At 34.0% G+C, this 20,995-nt stretch overlaps 6 protein-coding genes across 8 annotated transcripts; 5 read left to right on the top strand and 1 right to left on the bottom strand.

Moving 5' to 3' along the window:
* The first annotated feature begins 566 nt into the window (after window positions 1–566).
* On the top strand, window positions 567–5,282 carry LOC129901442 (uncharacterized). The gene is made up of 6 exons (XM_055976618.1): window positions 567–712; window positions 2,712–3,012; window positions 3,141–3,198; window positions 3,903–4,015; window positions 4,150–4,381; window positions 5,040–5,282. The coding sequence occupies exons 2-5, from the start codon at window positions 2,761–2,763 to the stop codon at window positions 4,372–4,374; spliced, it is 648 nt and encodes a 215-aa protein (XP_055832593.1). The 5' UTR covers window positions 567–712; window positions 2,712–2,760; the 3' UTR covers window positions 4,375–4,381; window positions 5,040–5,282.
* A 1,402-nt stretch (window positions 5,283–6,684) lies between these two features.
* On the bottom strand, window positions 6,685–10,011 carry LOC129898859 (norbelladine synthase-like). Its single transcript, XM_055973571.1, has 3 exons — window positions 9,911–10,011; window positions 8,805–9,010; window positions 6,685–7,148 (listed from the first exon to the last, which is right to left on the bottom strand). Exons 1-3 carry the CDS (start codon window positions 10,009–10,011, stop codon window positions 6,685–6,687), a joined length of 771 nt encoding a protein of 256 aa, XP_055829546.1.
* Window positions 10,012–12,011: 2,000 nt separating this feature from the next.
* Window positions 12,012–13,088, top strand: LOC129898861 (putative pentatricopeptide repeat-containing protein At1g12700, mitochondrial). The gene has a single exon (XM_055973572.1). It carries the CDS (start codon window positions 12,414–12,416, stop codon window positions 13,086–13,088), a length of 675 nt encoding a protein of 224 aa, XP_055829547.1. The 5' UTR covers window positions 12,012–12,413.
* Window positions 13,089–14,454: 1,366 nt separating this feature from the next.
* On the top strand, window positions 14,455–15,009 carry LOC129900936 (putative pentatricopeptide repeat-containing protein At1g12700, mitochondrial). The gene has a single exon (XM_055976024.1). The coding sequence runs from the start codon at window positions 14,495–14,497 to the stop codon at window positions 14,993–14,995; it is 501 nt and encodes a 166-aa protein (XP_055831999.1). The 5' UTR covers window positions 14,455–14,494; the 3' UTR covers window positions 14,996–15,009.
* On the top strand, window positions 15,009–16,153 carry LOC129900935 (pentatricopeptide repeat-containing protein At1g62670, mitochondrial-like). The gene has a single exon (XM_055976023.1). The coding sequence runs from the start codon at window positions 15,025–15,027 to the stop codon at window positions 16,015–16,017; it is 993 nt and encodes a 330-aa protein (XP_055831998.1). The 5' UTR covers window positions 15,009–15,024; the 3' UTR covers window positions 16,018–16,153.
* On the top strand, window positions 16,150–20,501 carry LOC129900937 (uncharacterized). 3 transcript variants are annotated; one of them, XM_055976026.1, is made up of 7 exons: window positions 16,150–16,825; window positions 17,872–17,942; window positions 18,645–18,686; window positions 18,767–18,945; window positions 19,234–19,305; window positions 19,506–19,915; window positions 20,205–20,500. In XM_055976026.1, the coding sequence occupies exons 1-5, from the start codon at window positions 16,759–16,761 to the stop codon at window positions 19,283–19,285; spliced, it is 411 nt and encodes a 136-aa protein (XP_055832001.1). In that variant the 5' UTR covers window positions 16,150–16,758; the 3' UTR covers window positions 19,286–19,305; window positions 19,506–19,915; window positions 20,205–20,500. The 3 variants fall into 3 exon arrangements, 2 of the variants coding, with proteins under 2 accessions (XP_055832001.1, XP_055832000.1); XM_055976025.1 differs by lacking the exon at window positions 20,205–20,500 and adding an exon at window positions 17,096–17,276 and having other exon boundaries at window positions 19,506–19,994; XR_008769728.1 differs by lacking the exon at window positions 16,150–16,825 and adding an exon at window positions 16,872–17,386 and having other exon boundaries at window positions 18,767–19,305; window positions 20,205–20,501.
* Window positions 20,502–20,995: the final 494 nt, after the last annotated feature.

The raw sequence follows: 20,995 nt of genomic DNA on the forward strand, positions 1-20,995 counted from the left end.
AAAAATAACTGGTGTGTACCTTCATTCTCGAACACTTCATTGTGTTTGATACTAGGATATCTTCGAATTTTCTACCAAAGTATGTTTTGTATAAGTTGCTATTTCCCTATTTTTGCAGTTCCAAGCACCAAACACACCCTTTTTTGTTAGAACTTATGCTCTGTTTTGAGTTTTCTTTCATAGTCAGATCTGTTTCTTTTTTTAAAAAATTCTTTGCCTTAATTAGCATGGTAATTGATTGAAACAATCAATCATAACTTGAATTACATTACTACCCATAAATAACCCAACAACATTAATTATTTTACACCAAAAAACTGATGTATCAGCACAACAAGTAATGTATCAAAAATTTGAAAAAAAAGAGAAAATTGCGTAATTTCATAAAAATGAGGGATATATTGTAATTGGGTCTTTTCACTATGTGATTTAGGCAAAATTTACTTAATAAAATGAATTAGAAATGGACTCAAAAATTTAATTAAAAAAATAATATATATATATATATATATATATATATATATTTCAAATCATAATATCTTACAAATTATATTGAGCGTCCTCGCTCGCAAACCTTGCAATTAAAACAAATTTGTGTTTAACAGTATTTGAATTTCAAAGTTGATAAAACCGCTGCTATTCACTCTTTCTCTAAAAACCCTAATTTATGCCCTTTTGATTATGAATTTTTTGGAGTTCTGAACAAATTCAGGTTCGATTTTCATTCGGATCCTTTAATTTCTTTGAAATTATCGCTTCAATTGTCTCGTGTTCTTAGTTTTTTTTTTTATCTGTTTGATCGATTAATTATACAGCCTTGTGTTGTGATCAGCAAAAGTTTCGCCTAATTTTTTGTGTTGTGACGAAAAAAAAATCATGTTTTTGCTCCAATTATATGTTATATATATTTACTGAAATTGTTTGTTATTAAGTATGAATAGATAGATAGCGGGTTTGGTGGTTGTTGCTATAGTTGTATGGGTAAGGTTACTTTGCAGCATCGCAAAGTAGAGGGGGTGGTGGTGGTGGACTGGTTTCTGTAGATTTGACATTCAGTCTAAAAATAGTCAACATCTGGAATTAATTGAGGTGCAAGTTGGCTTGGACAACATGATTATAAAAATAAAATAAAATAAGAGTGGAATGGATGTGTTGAATTTATATAGCCAACTCACTAGTTTGGGATTGAAGTGTTCAGTTGATTTAAGTTGTGTGTTTTCTTTCGAGCATCACAGAGTAAATGAGGGTTTATGTAGATTTGATATTCAGTCTAAAAATAGTCAAATTGTGTACTTGGTACCTGTTGTTGGTGGGAGTTGATGGATATTCTGTAGAATTAATCGAGGTGAGTGCAAGTTGGCTTGGACATCACGATTATCAAAAAATGTAAAATAGTGGAAATTGGATATGTTGGATTTATATAGCCAACACACTAGCTTGGGATTGAAGTCTGTTGAGTTGATTTAAGTTGTGTAGTTTCTCTTGAGCATCACAAAGTAAATGAGGGTTTCTATAGATTTGACATTCAGTTTAGAAATGGTCAAATTGTGTACCTATTGCTGGTGGAAGTTGATAGGTATCCCGTGGAATTAATTGAGTGCGTTCAAGCGGACCTGGACACCACGATTATCAAAATTTTTTAGAGTGGAATGGATACGCTGAATTTATAGGCAACACACTGGTTTGGGATTGAAGCGTGTTGAGTTGATTTAAGTTGTGTGGTTTCTTTTGAGCATCACAAAGTAAATGAGGGTTTCTGTAGATTTGATAATCAGTCTAAATATAGTCAAATTGTGTTGAATCCTCTGAATAGGGACAAATAGAGTGTAGGATACACTGGATTTATATAGTCAACTCACTAGATTTAAGTTGTGTGGTTTCTGCTAAAATTTTGCCAAATTGCTGAGTTTTTGTTTAAACAGTTCGATTTAAAGTGAGGATCCTCTTACTGCTTTCACACTGTTAATATTGGTTTTGAGGTTTTAATACAACAACAACAACAAAAAACCCAGTGTAGTCCCATAAGCGGGGTTTAGGGAAGGTAGAGTGTACCCAGAGGTAGAGAGCTTGTTTCTGAAAAATCCTCAACTCAAGTAACGCGCATCAAATCAGTTAAAGGAAAATACAGAAGTGAAGAAGACATAATAAGTTTTTGAGGTTACAATGTGGAAGTTAATTTTGTGGTCCGGGTCTTCTTTAACTATGTGTAAGATTCAAATTTGGACTTGAATGGGCTATGGTTAAGCCGGATAACTTTTCAAAGTCAAAGTTACTTAAAAAAAGAAGAAAAAGCTATTTGATTCTGTTGTACTGAGCTTAGTATTAAGCTGTAGAACTTGACTAAGGTTGGCAGATGGAGTGTGAAGGGTTCTAGTGATACTCACACAGTGCTATCAAACTTTCGATGTCCATGCTTTCCTATCCATTGATCGCAGTCCGATTTAACTTCTAATTTGCTAAAATACTCGAAAGCATACAACTTGCAATTTGCAAGTCTATTCATTTCTGCTTCTCGCCATGGTGTATGTTAAAAATCCACTTTAAGAGTTAATGCAGAAGTATACTTAGTAAATTTACGATACTTGAATTATACTGCCAGTTCTTGTTGTCCCTTGCATTATGATATAACAGATTATGATGAAAATAAACCCTAGCATAACTTCAAATTGTCTTTCCCTTTTCTTGATATATAATTTCACTTGACATCTTAGGAATCAATACTGTCGAAGCTAACCCCTGGAGATTACAACTGAGCATAGCATGAGTACCGGAGATAGAAGCGCACAACCAATTAGGCGTACAAGGTCCCAGTCGAGAAGAAATACTGTGCTAAATGTGGATCTAAATGCTGCACCACCAGCTGAGAACAGAGATCAGGAAGGAGCTCCTATTCATGTTGTGTCTGGGGATACAACACATGGACTAAGAGGTGCCTCTTTGACACCTGCAGCAATTGATGTTGAGGCACTTGATGATGATGTGATTATATCATCCCCTAGGGCGTTTGCAGCAGTATGTACATTCCAATACTATTCTATTTTCCTTCGTTAAGATTGTTTAGTGGTGCATCATGTATGTGATTACGGCTGATTTTTCCCATCAAGTCTAATATGTTAAGAGATTTTCTCATTTTTCATTAGGCTAAGAACAACGCCAGAAGGAATCAAGGTCGGGTTATTGTGCTTGATGTGGATTCTGGTAATTTATTCTTCTCTTACACCTGTTACACCTGCAGGTTGTTTGTTCATGTTTAGCTATAAAACTTCTTCTTCTTTTTTGCCTGATCAGGAGCTATAGAACTTTTTTATTTGCTCTAGATAGGAATTATCTGACTAGAATAGCTTAGAGTAGCCTCTCTTTTTCTTCTTTAATGATTAAGTAGATATGAGATTGCAATTATAGTATTCTCTTTATGGGTGGAGCAAGATGATCTTTCATCTCTTTTTTTTTTTTTTTTCCAGATCCAGATATTCTGGACCTGTGAAAGTCGTCCCTTTCCTTAAGGGTACCAATTCAATACTAAATTTGTGCACTCCAGGAGTATCTATTCTGATGGAATGGAGGATTCGTTTTTTCCTAGATAAATTCAAAGCAAGATAATGATACAGGAAAAATCAGGATTAAAATGAATCTTGAAGTGACATAATACTTTGCCAGTATCAACTGAATTTTCTTTAGAGTAATTTTTTTCTTGTTATCCTCTTGTGGTTGCGCGGAGAAGGAATGTGTAGATAACACAGGGAATTTGAGCTGTGGCATCTATGGTTCTCTAATTAATTTTGCATCAAAAGTGCTTGACCTGATGTAATTTTGGGTTGGTCCATTTTCATGAAAAGCTTGGCTTGATTTATTTCTTCCTTTACCCTTTGTGATCGACTTTGGTTGGTTCATGGCTATTGCAGAGGACCGTACGTCTAGGGGTAACAGTCGAGACAAGCGTAGAAGAGCCTCTACAAATCAAGCAACAAACAATGGTGATATTCACATTGATCTAGAAGGACATAGCTGTCCAAGGGTACATGCCATGTACTATAGCTGAAATTATCTTGTTTTTAAGTATCTATTTTTTTTTCCAAAAAATATATTTCAGTGGATCCACCATATTAAGTTTCAATACATTATTCTAATTAATTTTGCTCCTCGTTCCAGAGAGTTGATCTAAAAAGCGTAATACCAGCACCACCAAAAGAGCCTACATTCAGCTGTCCAGTGTGCATGGGTCCATTAGTTGAGGAGGTGTCGACTAAATGTGGTCACATTTTCTGCAAGGCGTGCATAAAAGCCTCCATTGCTGCTCAGGGTAAATGTCCTACGTGTAGGAGGAAATTGGCTATGAAAGACACCATAAGAGTATATCTTCCTACCACAAGCTAAGTCCAAGGTTTGTTTACCGCTCCCTCAATCTTTGTTCTCTCTCTTCCCCCCTCTCTTTCCTGAATAAATGGATAAGATTCGTTCTTTTGTTCTTGTGTTGTAATCTCCTCCTTACACACAGAAAGTGCTAAGTGGTTGTTTGGTTCACTTCCTAGTTATGTGAGAGTTATAATGTAAAGATGATTTATGCCTTGAGAATTATTCACTTTTTTTCTGGAATAATTCTACTTTATTTCAATATCAGTTTTGGTTATAAAAGTACCAAATCCAACTTGGAGTTTTGATTCCAAATTTAGGAAAGTGCTCCGAACTTTTTTTCCAACTCCATCTTCATAAATTCCAAAGCAAGTGTTCTCTTCTCGCCTCTGCAAAAAGTATAATCCAATCACCCCTTAGGTGATTTGGTGTGAGGTATAAGGTATAATAATCCAAGGGTGCAGGACTATCTATCCTGTGTTTGGTTGGAGGTATTAGGCGGTCCTGAGATTATTTATCCCACCATTTATACTTTAGGTGATGGGATAAGTTATCCCATATACATGGTGAAATAACTTATCCCGGAATAAATTGTTCCCAACCAAACGACCCCTTAAAGTTTTGCTATCTTGCAGATAGAACATCTCATGGCTATATTATATGACATGGTTAACCACCTTCTTTGACAGGATTTGGCTATCAGTTACATGACCTCTGGAGGAAGTGTGACTGTGAGAGTGGAAGGGAAGTATGACTGGAAATACTTTTATTAAGTTTTAGGTCACAATTAATGATGTACTCTTCAAGTTTGTGCCTTAAGATGGTGTAATTAGCAAATGGATTAAAGTTATATGCATTGACAACTTTTTTCACATCATTAGTGTAAAATACCTTGAGGAAATTCTATGAACCATTCAGCAAGCACCTGCCTAGGGCTCCCCTTCTTTTTTTTATAACCGAGACATTCTCGAGCGTCAGTGATAGGTGGTTCGAACTCGTTGGAAAAATGGGACTGCTATCTCCTTTCTGGGGTTCCCTTCTTCGATATTTGAAAAATCCTCGGAGTGTCAGTGACACACGGTTTGAAATTTGGCAGAGAATGGTCTTTTATCTAAGGCATTTTAGATCTTATCAATGAAGAATATAGGGAAAAGGAACGGTTTGGTACCCCCTCCTCCCCTTCTTACTTTTAGATCATGTCAATGAAGAATATAGGGATAAAGAATGGTTTTTGGAAAAGGCTAGGTCCCCCTTACTTTTAGATCTTATCAATGAAGAATATAGGGGAAGAGAATGGTTTTTGATGATGGCTAAGGCCCCCTTCTTTTAGATCTTATCAATGAAGAATATAGGGAAAAATCATGGTTTTGTCAACTTTTATCATTGAAGAAAAAAGTAGCAAACTAAGTTAGAATTAAGCCACTAAACAAATATATTTAGGCTTGTGTCTAGATTGGTGAATTGAAAAGGGCTTCAAGAAGATCACAATTGAGAAATGGATCCACCACCAAAGGTATGGTGGAATGGTTGAGATCTTTGTGCCTTTAACCAGTTGGGTTGAAATCCTATAAATAGAGATCTTTTTGGTATACAACGCTTTACTCTCTCATAGTAGATCTATTCAGTGTGAATTCAAATTAGTCAGACCAGTGGACTTCATGAATCGAATGCCTTAAAAAATGAATTTCTCATTGTTATTGAATTAAGATTTAAGTCAAGGTAAATCCTCCATGGAATTTTTCAATTATATAGAAGATGAGAAGAAAGAGTGCACAAATATCTTTCTCATCTACACCTTATTGATATCGATTATGTAGTAGAGTAAAATTTAAATCCTTGTGAGATTTAAAATTATTGTGTGTATTGATCGTTCATAAGTTGTTTTACTCATCTTTTTTTTCTGATTTAACCATCTGATATTCGAATCTTACGGGTTTGACCACTTAAGTATTCTCTTTGTATGGATTAACACAATCGACACACAAACATGAAACCAATTGTGTTGCATCACACAATTTACATGACCAATCCAGTGAGGAGAAGAAAACATAAATTTGTCAAAATACTTGAAATCATTGTAGCATCAATATTTGACGAGTTTTATAGCATCAATAATACAAACAAAGCTTGAACCATTGACCAACTCTTCATGAAACTCTAGTAATGCAAAACAGACTTAAGAGTCGGATCAAGACGAGTTTTGTCGGTTTAATTAAACACAACATTTTGCTCGAACTAAGTATACATATGTAAAAAAGAAACTTAAAATAATACGTATAATAAGACAACCATCACGTTCATCATAATATTCTGAATCCTAGATCCGCCTCTCAATCAGACAGAAGATTGACCATCTTTGCCTTGAGTTAGACACTTTGCAACCAAATCCATTATGGCCTTGAAGGGTTGGATACTAACATATGATACATTAGCTATTGCTTCTTCCTTGACTTCATACTCAATTGTTGCTTTTGTGATACATGTTTCTTTATCCTTCTCTATGACTTCAAACTTAACCTTATAAAGTGTAAATCCAAGATCAAGAAGTCCACCTTCCACCACTTGAGCTATTTTCACCCTCTTCTCATCATCAATAACAACAAATTTCTCTTTGTGAGATGTCAAAAGTGGTGTGCCAGGTGGAAATGTTACTTTGATGACTGTGCCAACACCACCATCACCTTCGAGTATATCGGCCCTATGAACGATATTCGGAAGCTCTTTAACTACAATATGTGCTAGTTGAATAGTGCCATAGATTTTCCAAGCTTCATTTGCTGGAACAGGAACTTCAATCTCTTCATAAATTGTTCCAAACATATTGTTTGATGAGTGAAAAATATAGTATAGTTTTGAAGATGTTTTGGTTATTGATGTTTTCCGTTCATGTATATTGAGTCATATATAGAGACAAAAGATAATAATTGGCATATAGTTGGGCCTACTGAATGAGAGATTAGATGTTGACATATTCTTAACTTATATTAGCATATGGCCGGCCAATTGTACCATCACATCTCTATATAATCGCGTATAGAGATTTTTTTAGTTTATTTACATACGGACTGTTATAGACATAAAAATTTTATACGACTTTACAAGACGCGTTCAATTTCAATTGAAACTCTAAAAGACATGTTCAATTTTAGTTAGGGTTCTTGGGAGCTACTCAACTCTAAACTCTAGTTCATGCCGATATAAAAGGTATTATATTATCTTAAAAATGCATCTCGAGAATTTCATAAATTCATGGAATAATCACAAATAGATCAAGATGAGGATAAATTTATTGTTGCTTTATGACTCATCTTCAAATGTGGTGGCATGATTGGACCTACTAATATAAAAGGTGTAATACATAAAACCAGCTTGTAACTTGCACTTTTAAATTAGGTAGGATTAAATTACCTACTAAGCTTTAATCTGAGCTCCTAGGCAAATAAGTGAATAACAAATGAAAAACCAAAGTATTTGGCATGGAGGAAAATATTTTTTGGAAACTATTTTTCAATTTTCCTTTATTGGTTGGTCAATATTTTTGGAAATCATTTTCTCTATAAAAATAAGTTCCTTAAAAATGAGGAAACTGACTTCCCTAATAGAAAGAAGGAAAACAAGTTGGATAAGTAACATTTTAAGCTTTTTTTGTTTCCGCCCAACACATCTAGTCCCTCCAACCACCACCCCTTGACCATCCAATCCCTGCCACTCCCAAACTCCCACTTCTCATCTTCCACCTTCATAATTTTTACTAGATAATATATAAATATTTTTGAAATAATATTTTCTTGTTTATTTTTCAAGCACTAAAATTACTGTGTGTACTGATCGTTCATAAGCTGTTTTACTCACCCTTTTTCCCGATTTAACCATATGATATTTGAATCTTATTGGTTTGACCACTTAAGTATGCTCCTTGTATGGATTAACACAATCTACACACATAAACATGAAACCAATTGTGTTGCATAACACAATTTACATGACCAATCCACTAAGCAGAAAGAAACACAAATTTGTCAAAATACTTGAAATCATCGTAGCATCAATATTTGATGAGTTTTGTAGCATCAATAATTCAAACAAAGTTTGAACCATTGACCAACTCTTCGTGATTCTCTAGTAAAATAAAACAGACTTAGAGTCGGATCAAGGGCGAGTTTTGTAGGTTTAATTAAATACGACGCTTTTGGCTCGAACTAAGTATACATATGCAAACAGAAACTTAAAATCATACATATAATATGATCACATTCATGTTCATGATGGTGTTCTGAATCCTAAATCCACCTCTCAATCAGGCGGAAGATTGACCATCTTTGCCTTGAGTTAGACATTTTGCAACCGAATTCATTATGGCCTTAAAGAGTTGGATACTAACATATGATACATTATTAGCTATTGTTTCTTGACTTCATACTCAATTGTTGCTTTTGTGATACATATTTCTTTACCTTTCTCTATGACTTCTAAATTAACCTTATAAAGTGTACATCCAAGATCAAGAAGTCCACCTTCCACCACTTGAGCTATTTTCACCCTCTTCTCATCATCAATAACAACAAATTTCTCTTTGTGAGATGTCAAAAGTGGTGTGCCTGGTGGAAATGTTACTTTGATGACTGTTCCAACACCACCATCACCTTCGAGTATATCGACCCTATGAACGATATCCGAAATCTCTTTAACTACAATATGTGCTAGTTGAATAGTGCCATAGATTTTCCAAGCTTAATTTGCTGGAACAGGAACTTCAAAGTTCAATCTCTTCAGAAATTGTTACAAACATATTGTTTGATGAGTGAAAAATATAGTATAGTTTTGAAGATGTTTTGGTTATTGAATGTTTTCCTTTCGTGTACATTTAGTTATATATAATACAAAAAGAAAATATTATTTGGCATATAGTTAGGCCTACCGTATGAGAGATGAGATGTTGACATATTCTTAACTTACACCTCTCTATAATCGCCTCGTTTGTATTGAATTTTTTTAAATTTATATAGAAATTGACTGTTATATGTATGTAGACATAAAATTTTTATACGACTTTACAAGACGTGTTCAGTTTTAATTGAAACTCTAAAAGACATGTTCAATTCCACTTAGGATTCTTGGAGGCTACTCAACTCTAAACCTTAGTTCATGCCGATATAAAGGGTATTATATTCTCTTGAAAATGCATTTCGAGAATTCCATAAATTCATGAAATAATCACAAATAGAACGAGATAAGGCCAGACTCTTCTTGACAATCAAATACTTCATGAAGATTCATAAAATTCTTTCGTGGAGATCAAATAAAGCTCAAAGAGGCACATCATCCTAATTCAAGAAATACGTCACTAAAACACATTATCTACAACACTGCACGGGTCGATACGCACAACGCCTAGTATCCATCATTTACGGCTAGGACTACTAGGGTATCTAATCTCATTCGCTCCCCTAACTTTTGTCTCTCAGCGTTAGTGTCGGCCCAGCAAAGTGCTTTCGCCGTTGGTGTTCTTTTTGATCTCTACACATTTCACTGCTCCACTGTAAATTCCCTCTGCCCCTACCGTACTCCAGCTTGGTAGTTTCCACCGCCTGTCCAGGGTTGAGCCCTTGGATTTGACGGCGGACTTAAATAGCCACCTATAGACGCTTTACGCCCAATCATTTCGGATAACACCCTTTCTCTTTTTCTAAATAAGGTAAGCTTTGAAGCCGTAGCTTGCTGACATTATGAATCAAATCCCATCTACACAGATGTTCGCGCTGCCCTCGAATCACAGAGAAATTTTAGAAAGAAGAATCAAGGGAACACATAAATATGTACTCACAATCTTGATAAATAAAATAATATTTTAAATTTATTTTGAGAAAATTTATTGCAAACAGCGCCTATAACAATATTTGATATTTAAAAATATTTATGTTTCAATAATTCAAAATTAAAGAAGGATAATTCATCATTAATAAGATTTGAATTTTTGTTGTCTAGTGAAAACCAAATATACGCCAGATCTTTCAATGTAAATTTTTTAATTTTACCAAAGTATGTATCAAAGTAATATTCTTTGTCAAAAATAGTGTATATAAAAATTTAAAATATTTGATCAAAATGCTAAACTATTACTACTATATATGGTTTTATAATAACAAAGCATTTAGTATTATTTTTAGGAAAAAGACATAAATTCCCTTTTGAACCTGTACCGAAAAGTTAGTTACACGTTTAAACTATCGTGATGATCTATTACACACTTAATCTTTTTCAAAGTGATATTAATATCACCCCAGAATTGACGTGAAAATTAAATTAAATATATATAAAAAATAGGCGCGTTTGAATCAAAAATAAAGTCACAATATATTTTAAATTTCCCCACTCCCCCACGCCTCCCTCTATTTCTTCTTCTTCTTCATGCTAATACCCTTATTCTCCTTCACACTTCTTTTCCTTCATTTTTTTCTTATCACAATTCAACAATCTTTCACTCAATTTCATCACAACCTAAGAAATTTTCCATTGATTTTGATGAATTTACATGTTGCTTCAATGGCTTCAATTGGATTAACAAAGAAGACTAAATTGGATAAAGTTATTGATTACAACAACAATTTATGTATCAATAATGGAGGAAGAAGAGAATGATATTGTGGGTGATTTTCTTAAAAACAAATATGAAGTTACTAAGGTGAGGAAAATGAGAGAAAATAAAGGCAAAAATGGAGTTCTTCATGTGAGAAAGAAGAGAGAAGATAGATGCAAAAATGGTTGGAAAAAAAGTGTGTTTTTTTTTTTAAAAAAAATAACACGTGTAGGCTTGCATAGATGTGGCAGGCGTGTGCATACCACGCTATATTGTGTGACTGATTTTGTACGTTTGAAAGGAGTATTAATATCACTTTGAAAAAGATTAGGTGTGTAATACGTTGTCGCGATAGTATAAGCATGTAACTGACTTTTCGGTACAAATTCAAGAGAAAATTTATGCCTTTTCCCTATTTTTTAAAATTTATTATGAAAATAAATGACTAGCAATAAAAGTGGGAAAACAGTAGACTAAAATAATTAATATTTGATAAGGTTGTTATAAAAGGGGTCATTTACAACGATCGGAAATCAGTTACAAAAGAAACTTGACTTTAATAGTGAAGTGTTATTTTTTTTTTATAAAAATGTTTGGTGGTATAATATGTGGTGGCATGATTGAACCTACTAATACATAAAACCAATACTTAATACGTAGCTTGTAACTTGAGCTTTTAAATTATGTAAAGATTAAATTACCTCCTAAACTTTAATCTGAGCTCCAATGCAAACATCAAATAAAAAATCAAGGTATTTGGTGAAAAATATTTTCAATTTTCCTTTATTGGTTGGTCAATATGTTTGAAAATCATTTTCTAAAATAAATTTCTTAAAAACAAGAAAAATGAGTAAGAAAAATAAGTTGAATAAGTGACATTTTAAGTTTTTTTTATTTCCTCTCGACACATCCAATCACTCTAACCACCACCCCTTGACCATCTAATTCCCTGCCGCTCCCAAACTCCCACTTTTCATCTCATTCCACTTTAATAATATTTTACTAGATAATATATAAATATTATTAAAATAATATTTTAAACCCTAAAATCTTAATTATACAATTTATTTCTGTGTCCCCAACAAATTTAGGGCACACTGAGATTCGTTAGCCATTGAAGATGAAGAGAATTTCTGTGCGAAAAGGCAATGATATTCCCTTTATCTCTTTCTTCCCTACTTGGGAAATTACAGTGAGAGATTATTCTTCCTATCATAGTGATAAATCCATTTTAGGAAAGGATAATGTTGGGTTAAATAGTAGCAATTTTGAGAAACTAAAGAGTTTAGATGATGCTGTTACTCTCTTCAATCAAATGGTTACAATGAACACTCTTCCTTCAGTTGTTGATTTCTGTAAATTGTTTAAGATTATGATAAGTATGAAGCATTACACTACTGTCCTTTCTCTTTTTCGAGAAATGTAGAAATTGGGTATCCCAATTGATGGGTTCATCTTGACTGGTGTGATTAATAGTTATTGTCTGATGGATCGTTCTGATTGTGCATTTTCGGTGTTACCCATTTACCTGAAGAATGGCATTCCATTTGATGTTGTCACCTTTAGCACCCTATTAAAGGGTATCTTTACTGAAAATAAACTTAAAGATGGAGTTGAATTGTTCAAAAAATTGGTGACAGAGAAAATTTGTGAGCCCGATGAATTCATGTATGCAATCGTCATGAATGGGCTCAGCAAAAGGGGGCATACTGAAAAAACTGTAAGTTTGCTCTGGTTAATGGAACAAGGGAACTCTAAGCTCGACACATATATCTACAACATTGTTGTTGATGCCCTTTGCAAAGATAGAAACTTAGATGCTGCTATCAACCTTTTGAACGAGATGAAGCAGAAACGCATACCTCCAACTGTAGTCACATATAATTCAATAATTGATGGTTTGTGTAGGATTGGTCAGTGGGAAAAGGTTAAGATTTTGTTATCTGAGATGGTGAACCTTAATATTTATCCAAATGTGCGAACCTTCAATATACTAATAGATGGACTATGCGAAGAAGGGAAAGTTGAAGATGCTGAGGATATAATTAAACACATGGTCAAAAAGGGTGTAGAGCCTAATATAATCACCTACCAACTTTGTGTTAATTACCAGGAAAATGCTATTTGTTATCTTCTGTATTGTCATTTTCTATCTATTTGAGTAGTAGTATATCTCAGATAGGTATTCCATTAAATAATGTCAATGGCAAGCTCATCAGTGAGTGTCACAATTTGCAGCAGTTGTGGGTAGGTTCTAGTTTGTGTTTTACTTTGGTATAGATTTGTGTGTTTTAACATTCGAGACTCGATACATTAACTGCATTTGTGATAAAATAGAAATGTTGTTCATGGTTATCATCCTAATACCTTCTGAGCATGTTGTCTAGTTGTCAAAGCAGAAGTCTCTCAGAGAAGAACAATAATCCTAACTTATTCATTGTTATGCTGATTCTGAAAACTGCCAGGGATAAATAAACAGCATAGATAAGCTTCGGTGTATAGTGAATAACGTAGCTGAACGATTAATGTCGAGTAATTTCTCTGAATAATTTGCTGGTCAGCCATATGGAGAATAACTTACTGTTGCATAGTTGTTGTTAACTGGATTAAAGACTTGTCAGTTATTTGATTTTTGATTCTACACTTTGACAATGAGTCTCTGTTGTCCAATACTTCAAAGTTGGAGACAATGCGATCCCTATGGGTGTCTAATTGTGCAGTAAGTTTTGAAGTATGTAAGCTGCTAGCTCAGAAGTTACCAAGGCTTAATGTTGAAGTTATAGAGGGAGGGGTCATCTGGATACGAGGCCAGAAAGTTGCCCTGTGTATACCGACCATGTATCACATCAAATAAATAAAATAATATTTGTTATAAGTAATTTTTTTTTTATACCAACCATGCATCGCACGAATACTAATATTATGAGATAAATAAAATAATATTTGTTATAACTAAAATTTTCTTATACCAATCACGCATCGATATTAATACTAGTTATAAGAAAAACAAAAAACATGAATGGTATTTGCTCACATTATCTGCCAAAAAAAACCCACCTTGTGTTGTGCATGGTCATTGTCACAACCTGTTGGATCTTGTAGAAGTTGCACCTTTCTTGGCAACTAGCCAAACAAAAAGGGCTCTTGGAGTATGAAAGACACCTAAATATGTTGCTAAACTAATATATCAAAAGTTTTGTTTAACATAAAATAGATAATATTATTTAGTAAAATACTATGGAGTCGGAATGAGCTAGAGAGGATGAAACTGTCAATTGATCTCTAATCCTCTAGGTGAATAGTATAACATTTAATCAAGTACACCATTTAGCATGTCGGCCAACATATAATATTATACCAATTTTAATTTTTTTTTTGCATAAAATATTTTATTTTACAAAAAAACCATGAATCCACTAATTTTTGATATTTCCATTAAAAAGGTCATTTTCTAAATTTGGAACTTTGTTTTTCTAAAATAATATTCATAATAACATTTCCCACTTAAAAGTCTCTTACAAAATTAGGTCACACTGAAAATTATCAGTAAGAGAGATTCCTTTGGCAATGGCGATGAGGAGAATTTTTCTGCGGAAGTGTTATGGTATTCTCTCTATATCTTCCTTTCATATTTCACATTCTTATTCTTCTGCATGCCCTAGTAAAGTAAAGGGTAAAGTTGGGTTAAACAGTAGCAATTTTGACAAAGTAAAGAGTTTAGATGATGCTGTGAATCTATTCAATCAAATGGTTAGAATGAAACCTCTTCCTTCACTTGTCCATTTCTCTAAATTGTTTAACAATATGATAAGTATGAAGTATTATACTGCTGTCCTTTCTCTTTTTCGAGAAATGCAGAAATTGGGTATCCCAATTGATGTTTTCATCTTGAATATTGTGCTTAATAGTTATTGTCTGATGCGTCGTTCTGATTGTGCATTTTCGGTGTTACCCATTTACTTGAAGAGTGGCATTCCATTTGATGTTGTTACCTTTAACACCCTATTAAGAGGAATCTTTGCTGAAAATAAGGTCAAAATGCAGTTGAATTGTTCAAAAAATTGGTGAGAGACAAGATTTGTGAGCCTGAGGAAGTAATGTATGCAACCGTCATGAATGGGCTCAGCAAAAGGGGTCATACTAAAAAAACTTTTAGTTTGCTCCGGTTAATGGAACAAGGGAACACTAAGCCCGACATATATATCTACACCATTGTTGTTGATGCCCTTTGCAAAGATGGAAACTTAGATGCTGCTATCACTCTTCTGAATGAGATGAAGCAGAGAAGTATTCCTCCAAACATAGTCACGTATAATACAATAATTGATGGTTTGTGTAGGATTGGTCAGTGGGGAAAGGTTAAGATATTGTTCTCTGAGATGGTGAACCTTAATATTTATCCAGATGTGTGCAGCTTCAATATACTAACAGATGGACTATGCAAAGAAGGGAAAGTTGAAGATGCGGAGGAAGTAATGAAACACATGGTCGAAAAGGGTGTAGAGCCTAATATAATCACCTACAATGCTATAATGGATGGGTATTGTTTGCGTGGTCAACTAGATAGAGCGAGGAGAATTTTTGATATGTTGATAGAGAATGGCATTGAGCTTGACATTTTTAGCTATAACATACTAATAAATGGATACTGTAAGAAAAAGAAAGTGGATGAGGCCATGCAATTGTTTTGTGAAATTTCTAGAAAGGGATCAAAACATGATACTGTTACCTACAATACTATCTTGCAAGGTCTGTTTGAAGTTGGAGGAATTGGTGTTGCAAAACAAATTTATGTTGAGATGCTATTTGCGGGGACCAAGCCAAATATATACACTCGTGCCATTTTGCTCAATGGTTATTTTAAGTGCGGACTTATTGAAGAAGCTATGTCACTCTTTAATAAGTTAGAAAGAAGCAGAGAATATACTGATATTGCATTTTATAGTGTTGTCATTAATGGATTGTGCAAAAATGGTAAACTCGACGCAGGTCATGCTATTTTTGAGAAGCTTTCTTTCGTTGGATTGCTTCCTGATGTGAGAACATACAATGTAATGATAAATGGATTTTGTCTCGAAAGGGTTGTTTGATAAAGCTAAAGATATTCTAAGAAAAATGGAAGACAACGGTTGTTCTCCAAACAATGTCACTTATAATATTATTTTGCAAGGATTTCTGAGGTGCAACAAAATTATTGAAATGACATCTTTTATGAAGGAAATGGCTAGAGGGGGTTTCTCATTTGATGCAACTACAACTGAGTTTTTGGTAAACATTGTAAGGGAGAATCCTTCTGTCCTTGACATGATACCAGAGCTTCACTCGAAAAAAAATAAGTGAATATTTCTTTTGTTTGGTTCATTCGGCTATGCTATCACTGTGATACAGCTTCCTTTTTTACCCTGCAAAAGAAATGACACCCAATGCATTTGCCAAATGTGATGGCAATTAGAACATCGCTTGAGCTTTCTAGGCAGACCTACTGAGGAGGTACATCAAATTTTGATATTTTGAGTTCTATATCCTCTTTTGTTTTTCTCAGAAATCAAATGTTATTGCATTTTTATAGTGTTGTCATTAATGGATTGTGCAAAAATGGTAAACTCAACAAAGCGCATGCTGTTTTCAAGAAGCTTTCTTTCACTGAACTGCTCCCGGTTGTGAGAACAGCTGGTTTTTTGGTAGACGTTGTAAGGGAGAATTCTTCTGTCCTTGATACCAGAGCTTCACTCGAATAATAAGAAGTGAATATTTCTTTTGTTTGGTTTATTCGGCTACGCTATCGCAATAATACAATTTCCTTATCATCCCTGCAAAAGAAATGGCGCCCAATGCAATTGCACAAGCTGATGGCAATTAGCATGTTGCTTGAGCTTTCTAGGCAGGCCTTTGGAGGAGGTACATCAATTTTGATATTTTGAATTTTTATTCCAGTCTCCTTTTTCTTAGAAATCATATGTTATCTAACTCTTAATATGTGAAAAGATGATGACTATACCTTTTTTAAAAAAAGATGAATAATGGTGAGTTCCCTTATGTGTATACAGTCTAGTAATATCATTTTTAGTGCTGTTTAGTTATCTTTTGGTATTTTTATTATTGTTGTCATCAGGTTTTATCATTTTCTATTTTTTCTTAGAATCAATAACAACTGATTTTAACTTACAGATTGCTACCAGAATAATCTTCTTACTGGTTTCTGAAGTCGTAGTTACATCATTGGGAAATGGAATGCTAGAACTGACAAGATCAACCCAATCCTTACCAAGGGGTGATTCATTAAAGGAGAACTTTGGTTGCATGGACGTAGATGGAATGTTGAAATTGTTCCATGATCATGTCTCCACATGTTAGCTTCATCATAGTTGTCTTTATTTTTTTTAATGACGGTGGTGTTCGGGCCCACCTGTGTGTACCTTCTACTATTCAACAAGTACATGCTACCTCCCACCAACACAAGTACCGGTTATCTTTGACTACTAGATATATTCAGTTGTCTATGAAATATTAATCTTTTGGACAATTTAAGCTAGGAGTTACACATATTTATTTCCTTCTAAGTTTAGTTTATCACGTGACGTGATCATATTCTGTCACAAATTTAACCTCGTCTTTAGAATCATTTGAATGTCAGTTGTGATCTTTTGTTTCTTCTTCATTAACGTAATAGAGTGCACTTGATGTTTATGAATGTCATGCTGATACTTTCTTGTTGCGTTCGCTTGCCTTGTTTTGGCCATGTGAAGGGCAGCATTATAAAATAAGTAATGTTTGGGAAAGGAATACACAAACAATTGCCATGCTGAAGGGTTTTGAATATCCATTTTCTACTTTGTAGTATTTGCAAGATCGTAGTTAGATGCAAATTTAATAAATGCCATTTGTTCTTCTCTTTCTTTTTATTCCTTCTTCTCACCTCTAATTCATTAACTCTGTTGAACCAGATTATCTCAAGAAAATCATAGTAGAAGATCATTCAAGTCAACAAAAGTCAAAGGATGTTATGACCGAAGAGGTAATCCTTAAAACTTCATCTTGCTATGATCTTGAGTACTTTGCAACATGTTAGAGCAGTTTGTACTGGTTTATTGCAAATTTTGACCTTCAAATAAAAATTAAAAGGCTATTTTCTGTTTGGATTTATTTATTCGTTTCTGTATCATGTTTTTAGTGTTTTTTAGAACTTAATTTTGGGTTTAGAGTTCTAACTAACTGAGATGAATGCATGTTCATAAAATAAGACACATTTTCTATTGGAAATAAATACATAAGTATTTTAAAAGGGTCAAATATACATCCTTGGTTTTAACTGAGGACTAGTCACCAGGCTTGCATGCTATGCTTATGTCAAAATTCCGTAAGCTTAATATAGTCAATTAGCTTATTGTGGAAAAAGCACAAAACATCCACTTGTCCTTGTCAGTTTCTTAATAGACTCTAAAGTATGTTAAGACTTAATTGACTATTGGACTTAATACTCTAGGCATCTATACTTAATTGACTATTGGACTTAATACTCTAGGCATCTCTTTTGATCAAATCTCATAGAATTGTCTTTGATCCTTCAAGTCGACGGAATTAATAGGCATCCCTGATTTCTACAGTTCTATGTATCTTTGTAAACAACAGTTGTCATCAGATATCTTTAATTGTTTTAGGATGAATTAATGTCATGTGAAATTTTCCAATAGACTGCACATGATACCCCTTTTTGCAGGAAAAACTGCTGCGAGAAGAAAACGAACTTCTGGAGGACCATGTAAATATTACCTCACAACATATGCTCTTCTATCTGTCATGTTTTTTCCTAACTAATTAATATGCATTATGTCCATACAGATAGCTACTATCAAGAAAAACACAAAAGTGAATGAGATGTCAATGGACTTCACTGACCTTCCACCACCCCACATAATTTGTGGACAACAGAGAGCGACCCTGAATTTCCTCTACCGATTATTGTTGTATTTGTCAAATAGCCCCGGGAGTAATAACCTGCAAAATTATCACAAGTCAAGGTGTCTCCAGGAATAGCTAATATTGTGCAGTTTCAATAAAACTAATTATTCATCTGAGCTTTGGCCCTCCGGCTTGTGTTTTCGTTGCATGTCCATGAACTTATTCATGTTTCTATTGGAGGATGATTAATTTATATCTGTACTTGAGGCCATGCAATTGTTTTGTGAAATTTCTAGAAAAGAATCAAAACCTAATATTGTTAACCTATAATACCATCTTGCAAGGTCTGTATTAAGTTGGAAGAACTGGTGAAGCAAAACAAATTTACGCTGAGATGCTATTTGTAGGGAGCAAGCCGAATATATACACTCATGTCACTTTGCTCAATGGTTATTTTAAGTGTGGACTTATTGAAGAAGGTATGTCACTCTTTAATAAGTTAGAAAGACGTGGAGAATATACTAATAATGCATTTTATAATGTTTTCATTAACGAATTGTGCAAAAATGGTAAACTTAATGAAGTGCATGCTGTTTTCGAGAAACTTTCTTTCCTTGGATTGTGCCCGGATGTGACTTGTGAGAACATACACTAATGATAAATGAATTTTGTCTTGTAGGGTTGTTGGATGAAGATACAAAAATTCTAAGAAAAATGAAAGACAACGGTTGTTCTCCAAACAATGTCACTTATAATGTCATTGTGCAAGGATTTCTCAGGTGCAACAAAATTAGTGAAATGACATCCTTTATCAAGGAAATGTCTGGAAGGGGCTTCTCATTTGATGCAACTACAGCTGGTGTTTTGGTAGACATTGTAAGGGAGAATTCTTCTGTCATTGACATGATACCAGAGCTTCAATCGAATAATAAGAAGTGAATATTTTTTTTGTTTGGTTTATTCGGCTACGCTATCGCTGTGATACAATTTCCTTATCATCCCTACTAAAGAAATGGCATCCAATGCAATTGTACAAGCTGATGGCAATTAGCATGTTGCTTGAGCTTTCTACACAGGCCTTTTGAGGAGGTACATCAATTTTGATATTTTGAGTTTTTATTCCAGTCTTCTTTTTCTTAGAAATCAGATGTTATCTCACTCTTAATCTGTGAAAATATGGTGACTATATCCTTTTTTTTTTAAAAAAAAAAAGAATAATGGTGAGTTCCCTTATGTGTATACATGTCTAGTAATATCATATTTAGTGCTATTTAGTTATCTTCGGGCTTTTTTTTTATTGTTGTCTTCAGGTATTATCATTTTCTATTAGCTTCATCATAGTTGTCTTTATTTTTTTTGTAATGATGGTGGTGTTCAGGCCCTCCTGTGTGCACCTTCAACTATTCAGCAAGTACATGCTACCTCCCACCAACACAAGTACCAGATATCTTTGACTACCAGATATGTTCAGTTGTCTATGGAATATTTAATCTTGTGGACAATTTAAGATAGGAGTAAAACATGTCTATTTCCTTCCAAGTTTAGTTTATCAAGTGATGCAATCATGTTCTGTCAAAATTTAACCTCGTCTTTAGAATGTTTTGAATGTCAGTTGTGATTGTTTGTTTCTTCTTCATTAACGTAATAGAGTGCACCTGATGTTTATGAATGTCATGCTGATACTTTCTTGTTGCATTCGCTTGCCTTGTCTTGGCCATTGAAGGGCAGGATTATAAAATAAGTCATGTTTGGAAAGGAATACACAAACAATTGCCATGCTAAAGTGTTTTGAAAACTCAAAAGTATATTATGACCAAAGCGGTAATCCTAAAACTTTATCTTGGTATGATCTTGAATACTTTGCAACATGTTAGAGCAGTTTGTAATGGTCTATTGCAAAATTTGTGCTGGCTTGGCCTGACCAGACCTTCAAATAAAACCCTATTTTCTGTTTGTATTTATTTATTCATTTCTGTAGCGTGGTTTAGTGTTTTTTAGAACTTAAGTTTTGTAACACCTCGAAAATTTCTATGCCAAGACCCAATCATTCTTCATGTGTGTGTAGGATCGAACTCGGTGACTTCGAGTTGTATATATGAGTTAGGATCTATTCCTAAGTATTTAAGGTGTATTAGATGTGGTTTGTGGTCATAAGGGATCTTTAACACC

The sequence above is a fragment of the Solanum dulcamara genome, chromosome 8 (genome assembly GCF_947179165.1).
Source record: "Solanum dulcamara chromosome 8, daSolDulc1.2, whole genome shotgun sequence".
Taxonomy (NCBI): domain Eukaryota; kingdom Viridiplantae; phylum Streptophyta; class Magnoliopsida; order Solanales; family Solanaceae; genus Solanum; species Solanum dulcamara.

Coding starts and splice junctions, on each gene's coding strand:
- LOC129901442 (XM_055976618.1), top strand. CDS start 2,761: ATGAGTACCGGAGATAGAAGCGCACAACCAATTAGGCGTACAAGGTCC. Junction 3,013..3,140: donor CCCCTAGGGCGTTTGCAGCA/GTATGTACATTC, acceptor ATTTTTCATTAG/GCTAAGAACAACGCCAGAAG. Junction 3,199..3,902: donor TGTGCTTGATGTGGATTCTG/GTAATTTATTCT, acceptor TGGCTATTGCAG/AGGACCGTACGTCTAGGGGT.
- LOC129898859 (XM_055973571.1), bottom strand. CDS start 10,011: ATGATTGGGCGTAAAGCGTCTATAGGTGGCTATTTAAGTCCGCCGTCA. Junction 9,011..9,910: donor AACTACCAAGCTGGAGTACG/GTAGGGGCAGAG, acceptor TATCGTTCATAG/GGTCGATATACTCGAAGGTG. Junction 7,149..8,804: donor TTTAGAAGTCATAGAGAAAG/GTAAAGAAATAT, acceptor CAATTTATGAAG/AGATTGAAGTTCCTGTTCCA.
- LOC129898861 (XM_055973572.1), top strand. CDS start 12,414: ATGGATCGTTCTGATTGTGCATTTTCGGTGTTACCCATTTACCTGAAG.
- LOC129900936 (XM_055976024.1), top strand. CDS start 14,495: ATGGCGATGAGGAGAATTTTTCTGCGGAAGTGTTATGGTATTCTCTCT.
- LOC129900935 (XM_055976023.1), top strand. CDS start 15,025: ATGTATGCAACCGTCATGAATGGGCTCAGCAAAAGGGGTCATACTAAA.
- LOC129900937 (XM_055976025.1), top strand. CDS start 17,159: ATGCTAGAACTGACAAGATCAACCCAATCCTTACCAAGGGGTGATTCA. Junction 17,943..18,644: donor AGGATGTTATGACCGAAGAG/GTAATCCTTAAA, acceptor CCCTTTTTGCAG/GAAAAACTGCTGCGAGAAGA. Junction 18,687..18,766: donor ACGAACTTCTGGAGGACCAT/GTAAATATTACC, acceptor ATGTCCATACAG/ATAGCTACTATCAAGAAAAA.